The sequence below is a fragment of the Erythrolamprus reginae genome, chromosome 2 (genome assembly GCF_031021105.1).
Source record: "Erythrolamprus reginae isolate rEryReg1 chromosome 2, rEryReg1.hap1, whole genome shotgun sequence".
Lineage (NCBI taxonomy): Eukaryota > Metazoa > Chordata > Lepidosauria > Squamata > Dipsadidae > Erythrolamprus > Erythrolamprus reginae.
In genome coordinates, this window is record NC_091951.1 from 121,400,787 (window position 1) to 121,418,591 (window position 17,805).

Genomic DNA, 17,805 nt, shown 5'->3' on the forward strand with positions numbered 1-17,805 from the left:
AAGATACTCACTTCTCCCATCAACTCTTTCACAACAGGTACCACCCCATTGGTTTTTGTGAAGCCTTGGTAGGACATATTCCTAGCTGCTCTCTGTGTGCAAATAAAAATATCCCCATTCTGAGTCTCAAACCCAATGTACTTCATATCAGGCCGAACCCAACAATTAGTCTGCCCAAACATGGTTTCTGGTCTCAAAGTAGCAGCTACCAAGAAGATATTTTTTCCTCTAAGGCCACTGTAAAAGAAAGAAAGAACAGTTTAGAAAAATATCTTTAAACAAAAGTACACTTAAAAGATAAAAAGCAAAAAGCTAAATAGCATTTTCTACAATCTATGCCAACATACCTTGAAACATTGTCTTAGGGTGTTCATCCCAAAGTGCATCACTAAATGTCTATGGAGATTCTCAGTCATCCAGGTCATGGTTGTCCCAAAGGTGCTTTTTCAAGAAGCAACTGGACTTTCTGGTTTTTCTTTGAAGACATTTAGCTTCTCATGGAAGAAGCTTCTTCGGCTCTGAAGCTGAAAAAGCTTCTTGGATGAGAAATGAAACGTCTTCAAAGAAAAACCAGAAAGTATAGGTGCCTATGGAAACAGTATCTTTGGGACATACATCTTACTGATAAGCTGTCCCTTCTAAGTTGACAATGAAGCCTGTTCACTATGGGGACTCCCCTCTTTTTCCCCCAATCTTTGCACAAGGAATTTTTTTTTAAATAAGACAGCACATCTCTGACTTATAAAAATGACTGTTCATTTTGTAGAGGATTTATATCAGGATTTATATCAATAAATTCAAAATCCCAAGGTGGGGGGGAATCCATCTGGTGTATTTTTCCATATAACCTAAATTACCATCTTCTCTAAAGGAAGCCACATGCAGAGATCCAAGAATAACGAAGCATTTATCTTGATCTAGCTCCATGTTGTCAATACAACCTGATGCATCTGATGCATTCCTTAAGGCTTAAGGCTATTCAGTTCTTTTCAACTTTTCTAATGTTGAATGCCACAAATAAGATTCAGGAAGGCAAAATCTATTCCTCTCCCAGTAACTGATATCCAGTGGTATCCTGTCCTCTATGTGAAAATTTCTACTTAACTGATCAATCTACATGACATAAATTATTCTAATCTTAGTCTGCTTCATCAACAAAAAAAAAAGACGCACATATCTGAACATACCTTAAAAACCCTTAATACGTGTTTTTAATAAACTTTTAGCTTTCTTCTTTTTTTCCACTAACATCAGTATTGGTAATTATGCTGAGGCCTACCTTAATTTCAGAGGGTAAGGCTCTATCACCTTCATTTTGATTAGTGTGTATTCTTGTGGTCCCACACCCTAAGATACAATAAACAATTGTGTCAGTTTCATTTGTAATCTATTACAACTACACAATCAAACCAGTCTTTATACATTAGACCACACTCTATATAGGTGACCTTATAATGTTTGTAAATAAATTAATACATTACTTTGGATTGGAAGAGAAAAGTATGTTTCAGAGTTAGGATGGGAGCTACAAGAGGAAGTAACTCAGATAACTCAGATAATACCTGTCGGCAACTCCTTAAATCATCTGAATCTTTTCCCAGAATCGCATGACCGGTTTAAAAAGTTGCAGACAGTTACAGTAATATTCGTATTATTTCATACAATCACATACAATCATACAATACTGTAATTAATATGTATATTATTATAGGATTTAATGCAATATCTGATGTAGCAATGCAGAAATGCTGGATGTTTGCTGATATAATTTTTTGTTGTTGTTTTTGTTTAATGTGTCTGTCTTTTGTTGTTATTTATTTGCCTGTTTTAAAATATATTTGAAAACCAATTAAAAAATTTCAAAAAAAAAGTTGCAGACAGTTGCTATATACATTTCAAGGCATCTTTAACATTAACCATTACATAATTCGACTATCAATAATAAGGAATGAATTATGTCACACTCTCCCAAATAGAAAATAACGCAAGAAATTGGTGTTTTTATAGAAATTATAAGAACATAAGAAGAGCCATGCTGAATCAGGCCAAAGCCCATCGAATCCAGCATTCTACCAATTGTACATGGGGATCTTGAGCAGAAAGAGAAGGCAAAAACCCTCCCTTTCCCTTGACCCCTAACAAATGGTACTCAAGGGAATCCTGCCTGCCTCAACCAACATGGCAGCACAAATCTAGTATAAACAAGCTACAGATGACACAAAACCAGAGCTAGCATCCAAGCAGTTTTTCCAGAAGCTTGAGTGCCTAGATGACTTTCTGTTTTTATTGTCTCTGAAAATTGACTCAGTTCCAATTTACCAAATTTTTTTAAAATGATATTTCCTAATTCTGCTATTTGCATCCCAATACTATAAAAAGGGTTCTTAAATCAAGCTCAATTCTCCTTATAGTCATATATCATCTTCTTGGCAATGATATATAAGAAGCCACCACTGGTTTAATCTGGAATACTTTTTCAATTTGGGACTCCTGGTATTTGAGAGTCTAGCAAATACTAACCAAGTTGAACACACCTTGGCTTTTTTTTAAGATACTAAGATTGGTTAATCTACTACTACTACTATTACTATTGATAATAATTTCTAAGTTCTGTCTAATTTCCTTTAGTTTTCTGTTTAGGTGTTTCAGTCAATTAGATGACTGAATACAATTCCAGTATAAAATTGGGTCCAAACTTAACCCTTAAAGAAAGAAAATGCTTCCCAGAAAGAATCAGGAAACAGTAGTGAAAGATGGCAGGGTGGCCATTTTCCCTGATCCTCCTCTTCCTTCCTGCCTTCTAGGTTTAATCTCCAAAATCTCAACTCATTAAAACTTAGTCCTATTTTTTAAAACCCTTCATTACCTCTCCTGTTTGTCTGTCATGATCCATGCAGGGTTGACCATCTTTTGGTGAATAAATGGTATACCTACAAGGCAAATTAAGTCATTGTTAAAATGTGCATACAAACCAGATATTGAACAGGGAGTATTTTGCATTTGGCTAGTGCAACTGAACACCCATGCCAGATAGTTTCCCATTATGTAGACTAATTCCAAGGAAAAATTGTGCAGGAGCATCATTCTTTTCATTACATTTTCCCCAGAGAAACCATAAAGGGATCCACTATAAGTAATAGTGCTTTACTGAACTGGGCACTTATACCAAGTATCTTTAGCAGCCACATATAAAATGGTATTACCACATTCAAAACAATTTTAATATTCTTTGAAATGTGTTAATCAGAACTATAAGAAACCAAGAAAGAAAATTGGAAAGTTATTGGCTCACTGAATGAAAGAGGAAAATAAAGCAACATTTTATACTTGGAGTTCAGGCTAACAAAGATTATTTATATAAGGAGACAAAATCTATTGATATACCATACTCAGCTGTGTCCATTGAAACTAGCGGTGACTCAACCACAAATCATTAATTGGATAGAAATATTGAAGTAGGATTTTAAAAAGCTGCCATAACCAATGATATCATTTACAATAAATTCTAGGACAACTTAAGCCATGAAATTAGGAAAAACTGCGGACCTGGTAGAATTCAATTTGAATGGTACACAATCATAGACTACTTACTGGCAGGTATAATCTTAGACATTTGCAATAAATTATTTAAGCTACATTCTGTCCATCATTTAGCAGAACTATATTCAATTAGAAAATTGATATTTATGTTAAAAAAGATTTTACCTTTAAATATTCATTTTTTTAAATTAAATAAGCTTAACTAAAGAAATTAAACAATAAAGATAAAAAGGAATATCAAAATAAAGTATAATAAAAACAATGCAAAAAGGTTCTTTCAATAACACCCCTTCCTTTCCCATCCATTTCATTTTCACCAACTAATAACTGCTCTTCTATAACTATGTACTTATTAATGTCATTGAAAAAGCACAACAAAGAATGTTCTTTCTGCACCAACTCAGAAAGCTTAAACTGCCCAAGGAGCTGTCGATATATTTTTACAGAGGAATCATTGAGTCTATCATCTGCACCTCTATAACTGTCCGGTTTGGTTCCGCAACCCAGCAAGACCGACACAGACTTCAGAGGATAATCAGAACTGCAGAAAAAATAATTGCTACCAACCTGCCTTTCATTGAGGACCTGTATACTGTACGAGTCAAAAAGAAGGCTGTGAAAATATTTACTGACCCCCCGCATCCTAGACATAAACTGTTTCAACTCCTAGCCTCAAAACATCGCTACAGAGCACTGCACACCAAGACAACTAGACACAAGAACAGTTTTTTCCGCGAACACCGTCACTCTGCTAAACAAATAATCCCCTCAACACTGTCAAACTATTTACTAAGTCTGCACTACTATTACTACTAGTTTTTTTCATCATTCCTATCATCCATCTCCTCCCACTTATGACTGTATGACTGTAACTTGTTGCTTGTATCCTTAAGATTTCTATTAATATTGATTGTTTCCTGATTGCTTATTTGACTGCTATGACAATCATTAAGTGTTGTACCACATGATTCTTGACAAATGTATATTTTCTTTTATGTACACTGAGAGCATATGCACCAAAGACAAATTCCTAGTGTGTCCAATCACACTTGGCCAATAAAGAATTCTATTCTATTCTATTCTATTCTATTATCGAGAGACATAAGTATTTCCAATTTAATTGCATTATTTTGATCACTGTGCTTGGTTTTTTTTGTTTGATTTAATTCAAATTTAGGGAATATCAGGTGTTAATGTTCTGCAATATGCCAAAAAATCTGTCACCAAGCAAAATCATAAATATGGGATGGATGGTTCAGAGAACCCATAAGCAAATTATTTTTAGTACTGTACATAATTCAAGCAACTAAATATTTATTTATTCATTCATTCGTTCATTCATTCATTCATTCAACTTCTATGCCGCCCAAGCCTGAAAGACTCAGGGCGGCTTACAACAACGATATAAGTACAATAAAAATAAATACAAAACAGTAAAAGAAGTCGAACAGTTAAAAACCCCATTAAAAAGTTATTATAAAAAGAAAATCACACTCATGTGCATACACACCATTCTTACAGTTGGCCAAATAACAAGAATCTGTGCTTAATTAGATTTAGATTAGATTAGATTTATTGGATTTATATGCCGCCCCTCTCCGAAAACTCGGGGCGGCTCACAACAAGATAAAAACAATACATAATAACAAATCCAATACCCACCAATCCAATTACAATTTTAAGCTAAAAATTCATAAAAAACAACCCCAGAATATTAAGAAACACGCATACAATCAATCTAATACCAAAACAACATGGGCAAGGGGGAGATGTTTCAGTTCCCCCATGCCTGATGGCAGAGGTGGATTTTAAGGAGTTTGCGAAAGGCAAGGAGGGTGAGGGCAATCCTAATCTCAGGGGGGAGCTGGTTCTAGAGGGTCGGAGCCGCCACAGAGAAGGCTCTTCCCCTGGGTCCCGCCAGACGACATTGTTTAGTCGACGGGACCCGGAGAAGGCCAACTCTGTGGGACCGAACCGGTCGCTGGGATTCGTGCGGCAGAAGGCGGTCCCGGAGGTATTCTGGTCCGGTGCCATGAAGGGCTTTATAGGTCATAACCAACACTTTGAATTGTGACCGGAAACTGATCGGCAACCAATGCAGACTGCGGAGTGTTGGAGTGATATGGGCATACTTAGAGAAGCCCATAATTGCTCTCGCAGCTGCATTCTGCACGATCTGAAGTTTCCGAACACTTTTCAAAGGTAGCCCCATGTAGAGAGCATTACAGTAGTCGAGCCTCGAGGTGATGAGGGCATGAGTGACTGTGAGCAACTGGCGCACCAGGCGAACCTGGGCAAACGCCCCCCTCGCCACAGCTGAAAGATGTTTCTCTAATGTGAGCTGTGGATCGAGGAGGACGCCAAAGTTGCGGACCCTCTCTGAGGGGGTCAATAATTCCCCCCCCAGGGTAATGGATGGGCAGATCGAATTGTCCTTGGGAGGCAAGACCCACAGCCACTCCGTCTTGTCTGGATTAAGTTTGAGTTTGTTGACACCCATCCAGGCCCCAACAGCCTCCAGGCACCGGCACATCACTTCCACTGCTTCGTTGACTGAGCATGGGGTGGAGATCTATAACTGGGTATCATCAGCGTATTGATGATACCTCACCCCATGTCCTTGGATGATCTCGCCCAGCGGTTTCATGTAGATATTAAATAGCAGGGGCGAGAGGACCGACCCCTGAGGCACACCACAAGAGAGAGACCTCGAGGTCGACCTCTGACCCCCCACTAACACCGACTGCGACCGACCGGACAGGTAGGAGGAGAACCACTGGAGAACAGTGCCTCCCACTCCCAACCCCTCCAGCCGGCGCAGAAGGATACCATGGTCGATGGTATTGAAAGCCGCTGAGAGGTCAAGGAGCACCAGGACAGAGGACAAGCCCCTGTCCCGGGCCCGCCAGAGATCATGCATCAACGCGACCAAAGCAGTTTCTGTGCTGTAGCCGGGCCTGAATCCAGACTGTTGAGGACCAAGATAATCGGCTTCTTCCAAGGACCGCTGGAGTTGAAGTGCCACCATCTTCTCGACAACCTTCCCCATAAAGGGAAGGTTGGAGACTGGACGGTAGTTATTAAGCACGGCTGGGTCCAGGGAAGGCTTCTTGAGGAGGGGGCGCACAAGTGCCTCCTTATAAAGGGCCAGGAAGGACCCCCTCCCCAAGGAGGCGTTGACAATCTCCTGGACCCAGCTCCGTGTCACCTCCCGACTGGCCGAAACCAGCCAAAAGGGACACAGATCCAGTAAACAGGTGGCGGAACTCACAGCTCCAATGGCCTTGTCCACTTCATCATGTGACACCAAGTCAAACTCCGCCCAGACAGGTGGACAAAGACGTTTAGCCCCAGTCACCTCGACTGACTCGTTGTCAGTCGACTCTGTTTTACAATTGGAGTCGAGGTCCGCCCGGATCCAAGCGATTTTATCAGCGAAAAACGTGTTAAAATCCTCAGCGCTGCTCTGCAAGGGCTCCCCAACTCCCCCCTGATTAAGAAGGGAGCGGGTTACCCTGAACAGAGCGGCCGGGCGGGATTCCGCTGATGCAATCAAAGCGGCATGGTACGCGCATCTTGCCGCCTTGAGCGCCACTTTGTAAGTCTTAATATGAGCTCTTACAAGTGTTCGATCGGATTCAGACTTACTCTTCCTCCATCACTTCTCCAGACGTCTCTTCTGGCGCTTCAACTCCCAGAGCTCCTCGTTGTACCATGGGGCTCTACGGGGTCTAGTGCCGCGGAGAGGTCGCAACGGCGCAATCCAGTCAAGAGCCCCTACTGCAGCCCTGTTCCAGGCCTCAGCAAGAAACTCTGCCGGACTGTGAACGAGTGTATCTGGAATGACCCCAAGCGCCCTCTGAAAACCTTCTGGATCCATCAGGCGTCTGGGGCGGAACAACTTAATCGGTTCCGCCTCCCTGCGGGGAAGGATTAGAGCCAGGAAGTTAAGCCGCAGTAGGAAATGGTCTGACCATGACAAAGGCAACACTTCTAAGCCCCTTAGTCTCAGACCATTACTCAATTGCTCAGAGAGGAATATCATATCGGGTGCGTGCCCACCCTCGTGAGTCGGACCCTGAACTACTTGAGTCAGGTCCATGGCTGTCATGGTGGCTATGAACTCCTGTGCCAGTCCAGAGGAACCGCCGAGTTGAAGTCCCCCAGGACAATAAGTCCGGGGAACTCCACCGCCAACCCGGCCACCTCCTCGAGCAGCACAGGCAGGGCTGTTGACACGAAGGGACTCGCAACCTGCAACCTCTGGAGCAATGAGCCTACGCAGGCAAAGACTCTCCCTGGCTATAATAGCCACTCCTCCTCCCCTTCCCTGGGGTCGAGGTTGATGCCACACTCGAAACCCAGCTGGACAGATTTCCGAGACAGGAACTCCTCCCTCTGGGCCCAGCCAGGTTTCGGTCACACAAGCCAGGTCGGCCTCCTCATCCAGGATCAAATCCCGGATGAGGAGAGCTTTATTTACCACCGACCTGGCATTGAGCAGCAGCAGCTTGAGCCCAGGGCCAGAATTACACTCGTCACCAGTATCTTGGGTTGAGCTCAAGGAGCCGGAAGAAGGGATCGCTACTAAGCAGCGATCCCTCCTTCCCCTTAATGTTTTATAAATGGACATATCAAGAAAGCATTCTTACCGTTTTCCAAATTTGATTTTCTTTCTTTCTCTGAGAGTTAGAAATTGCCACCTTACAAAAGCATCATAATAGGGGTTGACATCGGTGGTAATAAAGGAACGTCTCCAATCTACCTAGAAAGTCATGAAATAAAGGTCATTCATAGGATGGAATCCAAAGACATTAGCGCCACGGAGAAGGGAGACATTTAGTTTTGTATTTCACAAACAGTAATCATTATTCCCAAGCAAAATGCTTTTAAACATTCTAAATATTGAAACTGGAATGTAATGTGGTGTGGTTATCTATCTTTAGCAAAAGAAATCTTTACATACTATTTCAGTCCTTCAGATTGTTTTTCCTTAAGAAGAATATCAAATCTCAAACCTAACATCCCCCAAAAAGTGAATGCATTTGGACAGTTTTCTAATAGATACATCTCATAGCCTATGTGCGGTCAGGCAGTACAGTGCGGTCAGGCAGTAGGAAAAACAAGTAGAATGCTTGGCTGCATAGCTAGAGGTGTAACAAGCAGGAAGAGGGAGATTGTGATCCCGCTGTATAGAGCGCTGGTGAGACTACATTTGGAATATTGTGTTCAGTTCTGGAGACCTCACCTACAAAAAGATATTGTCAAAATTGAATGGGTCCAAATACGGGCTAAAAAAATGGTGGAAGGTCTTAAGCATAAAACTTATCAGGAAAGACTTAATGAACTCAATCTGTATAGTCTGGAGGACAGAAGGAAAAGGGGGGACATGATCGGAACATTTAAATATGTCAAAGGGTTAAATAAGGTTCAGGAGGGAAGTCTTTTTAATAGGAATGTGAACACAAGAACAAGAGGACACAATCTGAGGTTAGGTGGGGGAAAGATCAGAAGCAACGTGAGAAAATATTATTTTACTGAAAGAGTAGTAGATGCTTGGAACAAACTTCCAGCAGACGTGGTTGGTAAATCCGCAGTAACTGAATTTAAACATGCCTGGGATAAACATATATCCATCCTAAGATAAAATACAGGAAATGGTATGGGGCAGACTAGATGGACCATGAGGTCTTTTTCTCCTGTCAGTCTTCTATGTTTCTATGTGCAATCCAAGCCCTGCATATCAATAAAAAGTTAGAAAAGTATTAAAAATGAACTACTTTTGATCAACAACATAAGAAATATGTAATACCTTTAGTCCCATGCGTTTTAAATCTTGAAGAGCCAGAGGTGGGAAGTAGCCAAGCCAATGTTCAGCCTCTGAAAATTTTATTATTTCTCCATCAGAGAGGCCTAAAGATTTCATGATGCCCCACTGGTATTTTGAAGAGCCAGTCTTAGCAGCAGCTTTACTCTTTAAACAACAGGGGAAAATTTATATAACTCGTGGTTAAGTGCAATATTTTCATTATGTGCATTAAAAAAATCATTAAAGTTATAGAAGGACAGAAATGTTCATTAAATATTTCACATTAGATGAGAATTCCTACAAATTTATAGTTGTATTGCAAAATGTAAATAATCTTCTAAAGGAACCATAAATTATTCATACTGCAAATCAAAGCTGGTTACCAGTAGCTTTATGAATAATTTCAAAAGCTTCCTGCAAGCAAGCAGCTCAGGATTTTATCACTGGGAAGGGAGAAAGGGAGAAAGAATGCTATAGAACTGGATGGCGTGAATAGAGAAAAGGGAGAGAAAGAAGAAGATACAGAAAAAAATGAAACAATAAATGATGGTATGCCCAGTTAGATATAGCCCTTGAGTATAAAGGAAGGAAAACTACTGCAGCCTTGCTTTTTAATACCTTTTTGCCTTTAGCCTTATCCTTAATGATCACTTCTTGCTTTAGCTCCTCTTCCTCCTCCTCCTCTTCTTCATCTGGAAATTCTGGTGGACAGCCATACAGCTCCATTTCTCGTTTCAGCTTATCAGCACATGCCTAGGAGAAAATGTTCCAGAGATCTGGATGGTGCCGCATACATTTATATATTCTTATGGTTGGTCACATAGTCAGCCAGCTGTTTCTACTGGTTACTATTATTTCTAAAATTAGCTTCTTATTGCTGCTCTGTGGCAACAGTTACAATTGATAATGCTGTACATGTTTTACTCTGATCCACGCAATGGGTGAGTGATTCATTCTCTGACCCTGCTAAATTCTTTAAAATGTTTTCCAAAGAGAGTAAATGTTTTCCAAAGAGAGTAAAAGGATACTTCCATCTCCATCTGTGCAAACATAAAAGCTGTTTTGAAAAATCTTCAAAACATTCTTCTATGGGAAGAGCAGTTGTTTTCTTTAATCTTATCTTCTTCTTGGACTGTAACTCGAACTTGAAAAATCTTCAAAACATTCTTCTATGGAAAGAGCAGATGTTTTCTTTAATCTTATCTTTTTTCTTGGACTGTAACTCCTTCAACTTTCTGGAAGCTTTTTCTTTGCTACCCATGTTTTACCAATGATTTTTATAACTGAGAAGTCTTTCAAAAGCCAAATTCAACCTTAAAAACAGATTGTTCCCATAGTCCCACTGACTGGGACTAAATCCACTGAATATACTTAAAATTACCATTAAAAGAGAACTGTGAACTGTGGAGTCCTTGCTGCTCTCTGAATTTGGATTTTTCATTACCTAAGTACAGTAGATAACAGCATCATTGCTAGAAGCACTGTGCAACCCCATTTCCTTCTACAACAGATGGCAATTACGTAGTTTGGCAATAAAATATCTGCAAAAAACATACAAGCTCAGAGCTGGGCTGGTCATATAACTTTTAATACCAAAGAAAGCAAATTTTACCATAAATGTGAGCAACTTTGAGATCATCCACGTGATCAAGGATTATTAGGACTGTAAAAATACTTTAGATTTAATCCTAAAAAGGGTATGGCAGTTTCGACTGTAGCTTTGTGATTCGGGAAACAGAAATGATTGTTTTAACAAATCTTTGCTCCATAACACCTTTTGTGAATTGAATCTATCGTAATGTATTACAATACACCAGAATCACCTGTCTCCTAAGATGGACAATTCTAGTATACAAACCAAATGTGTACACGACATACCTGCTGCATTTAAGTAAAATAGATTTAAAATAATGCATTTCTTTTGATTCAGAAACAGAATGCATTTTTGTCCATAGAATCAAGTGATTTTACCTTAATAGGCATGCCAGTACAATGAAGTCCGAAAGGAAATAGGCATTTCTTTCCTTTCAGTTTCTGATATCCAACTGCAAACTGTAAGACACATGACAATGAGAGCAAGCATTAATGTCTGACAATAGGAAAAAGAGGGGAAGATAAAACACAAATTGTTAAACTAGAAATTATTTATTAAAATGCCTCAGCAATTTACTTCTCTTAGGGAAAATTCAAGCAAGATACAGAAAAAGAAAGGAAAGAAGGAAGGAACGAAGAAAGGAAGGAAGGAAGGAATTTATTTTAATGTCTTTTAAAGATAGGAATTAAAAGCAGTTGAAATCCCATGGCTATTTATGATACAACTGCCAAATCAACATAATTTTCACTGCATTCAATGGGACGGCTTTGAGTAAACCTGTGATTCTAAGATTATAAATTCTGTTCTACAACAGAGGTTTTAGACATGGAACAATGCATTCTTAAAGTCATTACAAAAGTTATTGTTAGGATTGTAGTACTATTAAAGTAGTACAGTGAACCCTCGATCATCGCGAGGGTTCCGTTCCAGGACCCCACGCGATGATCGATTTTTAGCGAAGTAGCGGTGCGGAAGTAAAAACACCATCTGCGCGTGCGCAGATGGTGTTTTTGCTTCCACTGCCGCCCGCCCTTCGCCCGCCCACCCCGTTGCTCGCGCCTGGGGTGCGCGCGCGTTTGGGGACTCCCTAGATCCGCTCCCCAGCTGGGGAGCGGATCTAGGGAGTCCCCAAACGCACGCGCTTTCCCCAGCAACGCGCGCGATTTCCCCAGCCGCTCCCCAGCTGGGGAGCGGATCTAGGGAGTCCCCACCGCGCGCGCGTTGCTGGGGAAAGCGCGCGCGTTTGGGGACTCCCTAGATCCGCTCCCCAGCTGGGGAGCGGATCTAGGGAGTCCCAAACGCGCGCGCGTTGCTGGGGAAAGCGCGCGCGTTTGGGGACTCCCTATATCCGCTCCCCAGCTGGGGAGCGGATCTAGGGAGTCCCAAACGCGCGCGCGTTGCTGGGGAAAGCGCGCGCGTTGCTGGGGAAAGCGCGCGCGTTTGGGGACTCCCTATATCCGCTCCCCAGCTGGGGAGCGGATCTAGGGAGTCCCAAACGCGCGCGCGTTGCTGGGGAAAGCGCGCGCGTTTGGGGACTCCCTATATCCGCTCCCCAGCTGGGGAGCGGATCTAGGGAGTCCCCAAACGCGCGCGCTTTCCCCAGCTGGGGAGCGGAGTTGGGATGTCCCCAAGCGCGTGCCGCCCGCCCGCCCACGCCGTTGCTCGCGCCGCCGCTGGGGTCTTACGGGGGCAAGAGGGGGAAGACCCAGGGAAGCCTCTGCCCGGCGGGGAAACTCCACCATCTATGCATGTGTGGAAGGGCACGCATGCGCAGATGGTGGAGTTTACTTCCTGGTTGAAAACTCGCGAAATAGCCCTTTCGCGATACTTGAACACGCGAAACTCGAGGGTTCACTGTATTTACTAATATAACAAAGGTAATTACATATAATAAATGCACTGGTAATATGCAATGCCATGGCCAATGAGTTGAAGAGTTTGAGAACCCTTGCTCTAAATGAAAACTTTCTGGATTAAAACAAAGAGAATAAGATTATTTCAACATCATTTAGTTATTTTTATATGTCTGAATTTTTCTTTTAACCTATTTTTCTTTAATGTTTTTTTTAACCTGCGATGAGCCACTCAGAGTTACCTACATGACTACACAAATAAATAAATATTAAATGTATCACTATAAAAACAGCAGATCTTATAAATTTCTATTTTCTATTTCTATTTTCTTTGGAAGGGATGCACAAAAACACTAATAAAAATTCTTACCTCGCATTTCGATAAAGAAAATGTGTGTCCTAAGTGAAGCCGGCCATTCATGTATGGATAAGGAAAAGTAGCAAAATATTTCCCATTGCTAAATGAAGATTTAAAACATAATTTTTAAAAAATCAATTGATTTTCAGAAATTCAGCTTAAACACAGATAAGATTATGGTCCTATAAATATTTCATGATTTGTCACTGCAATATAGTATAAAATATAATATTCAATTTACAGGAACTCTGAATGCCACATTTGAAACAAATGAAGTGACCTTGTATAAAAATTAAAATGTTATAGAAATATTAATTGAATGATACCCTATTAAAAAAGACTTAAGCTACTAAACCTGGGTTTTAATTGATTAAGTTTGCATATCATTAAATACAGTGGAGGGTATTTCATAGTGTCTGAACAACAAATTCATCCAATAGAATATTTCCTAATTCATAATTAGGAATACCTTTGAAAAACTTCACAAAAAGTTAGGAAAGAATATTGAGAATGAAGGAGAATTGTAAAAAAAATTCTCCATAAGTAACCTAAGCTTCTTAATTTAAATACAAACCTCCACAATAACAGAGAATTCCAAGCATATGTGTTACATATTCATGTATTTAGGTGTGTGTGTGTATAAAATTCATGTATTAATTTTAAGTATGTGTGTGTCCTTTAAAATGCGCTCAGCTAGATGGCAGCACTTACCTAGCTTTGTTCAGCTGGTTGAAAATTACTAGAAATCCCAGAACAGTAGGTCAAACCAGAAATTAATTGAGGAAGTGGCAGTAGCAAATCACTTCCATACCATTATCAAGAAAACTACATGGATATGGCCATGTCGTCAGCTATATTTGGACCTGATTCACAAGAAATCTCTTAGATGTCACTGCTTTTAACTTCTTATGGGCAACATAATGAAAAAAAGATTAATTATATCCTCTGTCATATTATATACTTGTGTATGTGTATTGCTGATTCAGCTGTTCAGAAAAAAAAATCTATGGAAGTGTATCTCTGTTGATTTACCAACCTTGCTATCGTTCTAACAAGTTGTTATGTATTTGTCATCTATTTCTTTAAATTCTTCTTCTTAAAGAAGTCCGAAATAATAAATCAAGTTGGAGATTTCAGAAATGTAGATGCACATTTGAAACTTATACAATTGTACCCAAAATTTCTGTTCCTTCTGTTCTGTTCTTGCTACAGTTATTAAGTGAATCACTGTAAATTAGTAATGGAGATATTAGGTCAATCTGGCTTGCCCATTGACTTTGCTGATCAAAAAGTCACAAAAAATTATCCAGCGCGATTTTGTTTCTGCACCTGTGGAGATAGAAAAAACGTGCACCAAGCTGCAGGTGCGCCCGTGTTTCGGCAAGGTTTTTCTTGCTTCCGCGCATGCAGAAACATGGGCGTACTTGCGGCTCCATGCACAATTTCGCTACCGCCACAGGTGCAGAAGCAAAGTTGCATTGGCCCCGCAAGCACTTACGAGCCGTGGCGGCAATGCAATTTAGCGTTCCAGCTAATAGCCCATCGCTGGTTATATATCGCTTTTTTCAGTTCTATTGGAACCTCAAACAGTCACTAAATGAATAGTTGCAATTTCAGGACTATCTGCATTTCAGTTTTCATTAAGCAAAATGACAGAAATTAGTCAACACTGAATTTGATGTTTCCAATGATACACATATTTTAGTCCTATATGGAAAGTTATTTTCAAATTTCCTAGCTCATAAACTGGGCTTACATCTCACATGGACTTCAGCTTTCTGAAAGGACACTTTAAAGGTAAATGTTATATTGCATTCACTCTTTAGGAAGGAAAACCTCTATAGTAGTTCCCATATTGTATCTGAAAAACATTTTGTTAGAGACAGATTCTATGTCACTCATTATACTATCCATAAGGTTGCTACTACTCAAAAAATTAAATTTAAATGTTGTTTAATACTAATTTTTTACTATCAAATTAAAGTTAATACATAGCCTATTTTTTTTAAAAAAATCGCTTTATATTTAAAATGTACACACTCAAATATTGAAATTCTCAGCCACATATGAAATGAGTATTCTCACCTTTTATGACTTGCCGCATTTTCTGCATTAACTTCAAATGCTTTTTCATTGTGCCATTTCTCTTGGATCTCCTCTTCTATCTTTTTCAAGAAGTCAACTTTAGCTGTCCCTTTCCGTTCCTTGAAAGAACAAATAATCCCTAATTAGTGTGATTACCTTAAATATTATAATTTATGTTAGTATAAAGAGTATAATGTTGTACGTTATTGTGTCAGAGCTTTGAATTTGCACACAAACATTATATCCTGGATATTAACTCTACAATATTCTCCAGATATTATCTCTTACAAAAATTTCAAAAACATTATGAACTTATAAATATTATCAATAAAATAAAATTACTGCCTTCCTTTTCATTTGAGTTCAGATAATACTTATTTTGTTAAGAAATGTAAGCCTGCAAAAGATCAAGTTGTGCTAGTTCAGTAATTCATTTTAGTTCTTGTCACATTTTAAAAATAATCTACTATAAATTAGTAGAAGATTTATACCTCCACATTGATTGGATAATGAAAGTTCCAATTATCTAAATAAGTGAAAATATGAAAATTAATCATATTTTCACATTTACTCAATTGTAAGTTGTGTTACTTATTTTTCTATTTGGTAGACGTTTCATAGCATTTACAGTGTTAAGGGTATGCAGCTAGTCCTCACTTACCAACCACAATTGGACAGGGCAACTCTTATTAAGCATACAGACATAAAAGTTACACAGCATATGACAATTATGATGTCACTGATGACATCAGCTCCTGCTGCAGTCATTAAATGAATCACCCAAGAGCATTACAGTAATTGCAATGCCATATAACTGTGACTTGGGACTTCCTGTCAGCTCTCCCACTGATTCTGCTTGTTGGAAATCAGCTGTGGAGGTTGCAAATAGTGATCAAATGACAGCTGCACATGTCACAAACATGCTAGTTGCCAAGCACCAAAATTGTAATCACATGAATGCAGGGTTGCTGTAATGGCCACAACAATGAGGACCAACTGTAAGGGTTTTTTTAACACCATTGTAACTTTGAATGGTTTCTAAAGGAGTGCTCACTAAGTGAGGACAATTTTTATTAGCCTAAAAGGAAAGTTCTTTCAAAAATGGAAATTGGGTTTCACAATTTGAGACAAATTATATTAATTTGAGTTTTAGATATATATACTGTATACTGTTTTGCCCCAAGTCCTCGGAGAGGGGCGGCATACAAATGCAATAAATAAACAAAATTGCTTAATTTTATTTGACACCCTGTTCCCTTCAGTATGACAATTGGAGGTGTGTAAATATACATAACAGCCTGGGATGTTATGCAAGCTGAATATGAATCTGGCAGTTGTTCTTAATTAATGAAGCAGAAAAGCCCCAAGTTCCACTGGTCATAATGCTATGTATTGAACCAAAAGGCAAAGTGAAAAAATTATTACGCTTACAATTAGCACATCAATTGGAAATTTACCTGACAACTCCAAAATGCACTATAAACTTATCAAAACATATTTACTTTTCCCTTTTGGTTAAACAGCAGCTTACAATCAAAGCAAAACAGCTAACCAACCCACACAGCAGGTAAACAAAATGAACTCAAGCAGGAGCAAAAACAATCAAAAACATATATCTCAAAAACTATTATTTTCATTAACCAGGTAATCACACTTAGGATAAAGCAATCAAAGTCTCACTCTAAGATTGGGTGAAATTTACTATAATACTTTTATTATATGTAAAACCAATACATCTTACTAGTTTGTGCTAACAACAGCATAATCTATCCTCTAAGAGTCCTCAGAACTTTTCTTTTTAAAAAACAGAAAATCTAATACCTTTAACAATTTCACAGAAGACAATCTCCAAAAACAATGAACTCTTGTTCTCACTTTGACTATACCATTGTAAATTGGACAAGGTTTCCTAGAGACTTGTGCAAAAGACCTTTTTTTGTTGTTAAAGTCTGCAAATGAGATATTAACCAGAAAGTCATCTAATTAATCAGAAACCCAAGCAAAATAATAACAGGGCAAATAATCTGGTATCGTAAGGAAATATTTGAAACGAAACGTCCATGTATTCTTTTATCCTTGTTTTTAATATGCTTCCAGCAAAAGATAACCTAGGCGTCATAAAGGCATTAATCCCCAGTCAGCATGTTCGTGGAGGAATATGGGACTTGAAATACAAGGAGGGAAGGAGAATGCTCCATCCATTAGGTCAACCTTCCCCAACCAGATGTCTTGCAAATATTGCGGGGATTTCGGACAATCCTCAGGAAAAGCCCTTATATGCTAATCGTTGATCCTCCTCCTATCCATACTCATGTCCCAATTGCTAGCTCGCCCCCTAAAATCAATCCAAGAAACGCTGTCACCCGATATTCACCGTCATCGCTCCTCGAGAGTCTGAAAGAGTTCCACCTGCAGTTGACACCCCCTTTCTCCACGCCGCCGGTTCTCCCACAATGCATTTATCATAAAGACGGATCCGGTTCCTTCGCAAAGACTTTTGGGATGTTGAGTTTGCGCAGAACTAACACAACGCACGATACCCGCCAGCTGAACTACAATTCGCTAT

The 17,805-nt window shown here is 39.5% G+C and overlaps 1 protein-coding gene across 3 annotated transcripts in view; it reads right to left on the reverse strand.

Annotated features, from left to right (window-relative positions):
- LARS1 (leucyl-tRNA synthetase 1) overlaps positions 1-17,805 on the reverse strand; it is a 61,914-nt gene extending 44,109 nt beyond the window's left edge. Inside the window, exons 1-11 of one of the 3 annotated variants that reach the window (XM_070739367.1) lie at positions 17,614-17,694; positions 15,240-15,358; positions 13,167-13,254; positions 11,321-11,401; positions 10,731-10,793; positions 9,968-10,102; positions 9,353-9,514; positions 8,193-8,305; positions 2,867-2,930; positions 1,280-1,347; positions 12-237 (exon numbers count right to left, since the gene is read on the reverse strand). In XM_070739367.1, coding sequence (XP_070595468.1) covers positions 12-237; positions 1,280-1,347; positions 2,867-2,930; positions 8,193-8,305; positions 9,353-9,514; positions 9,968-10,102; positions 10,731-10,793; positions 11,321-11,401; positions 13,167-13,254; positions 15,240-15,358; positions 17,614-17,619 — 1,125 coding nt within the window. In that variant the 5' untranslated portion in view covers positions 17,620-17,694. Of the gene's footprint in view, positions 1-11; positions 238-1,279; positions 1,348-2,866; positions 2,931-8,192; positions 8,306-9,352; positions 9,515-9,967; positions 10,103-10,730; positions 10,794-11,320; positions 11,402-13,166; positions 13,255-15,239; positions 15,359-17,060; positions 17,142-17,613 lie in introns of those variants that run through there. The other 2 variants (XM_070739369.1, XM_070739368.1) reach the window with 2 other exon arrangements.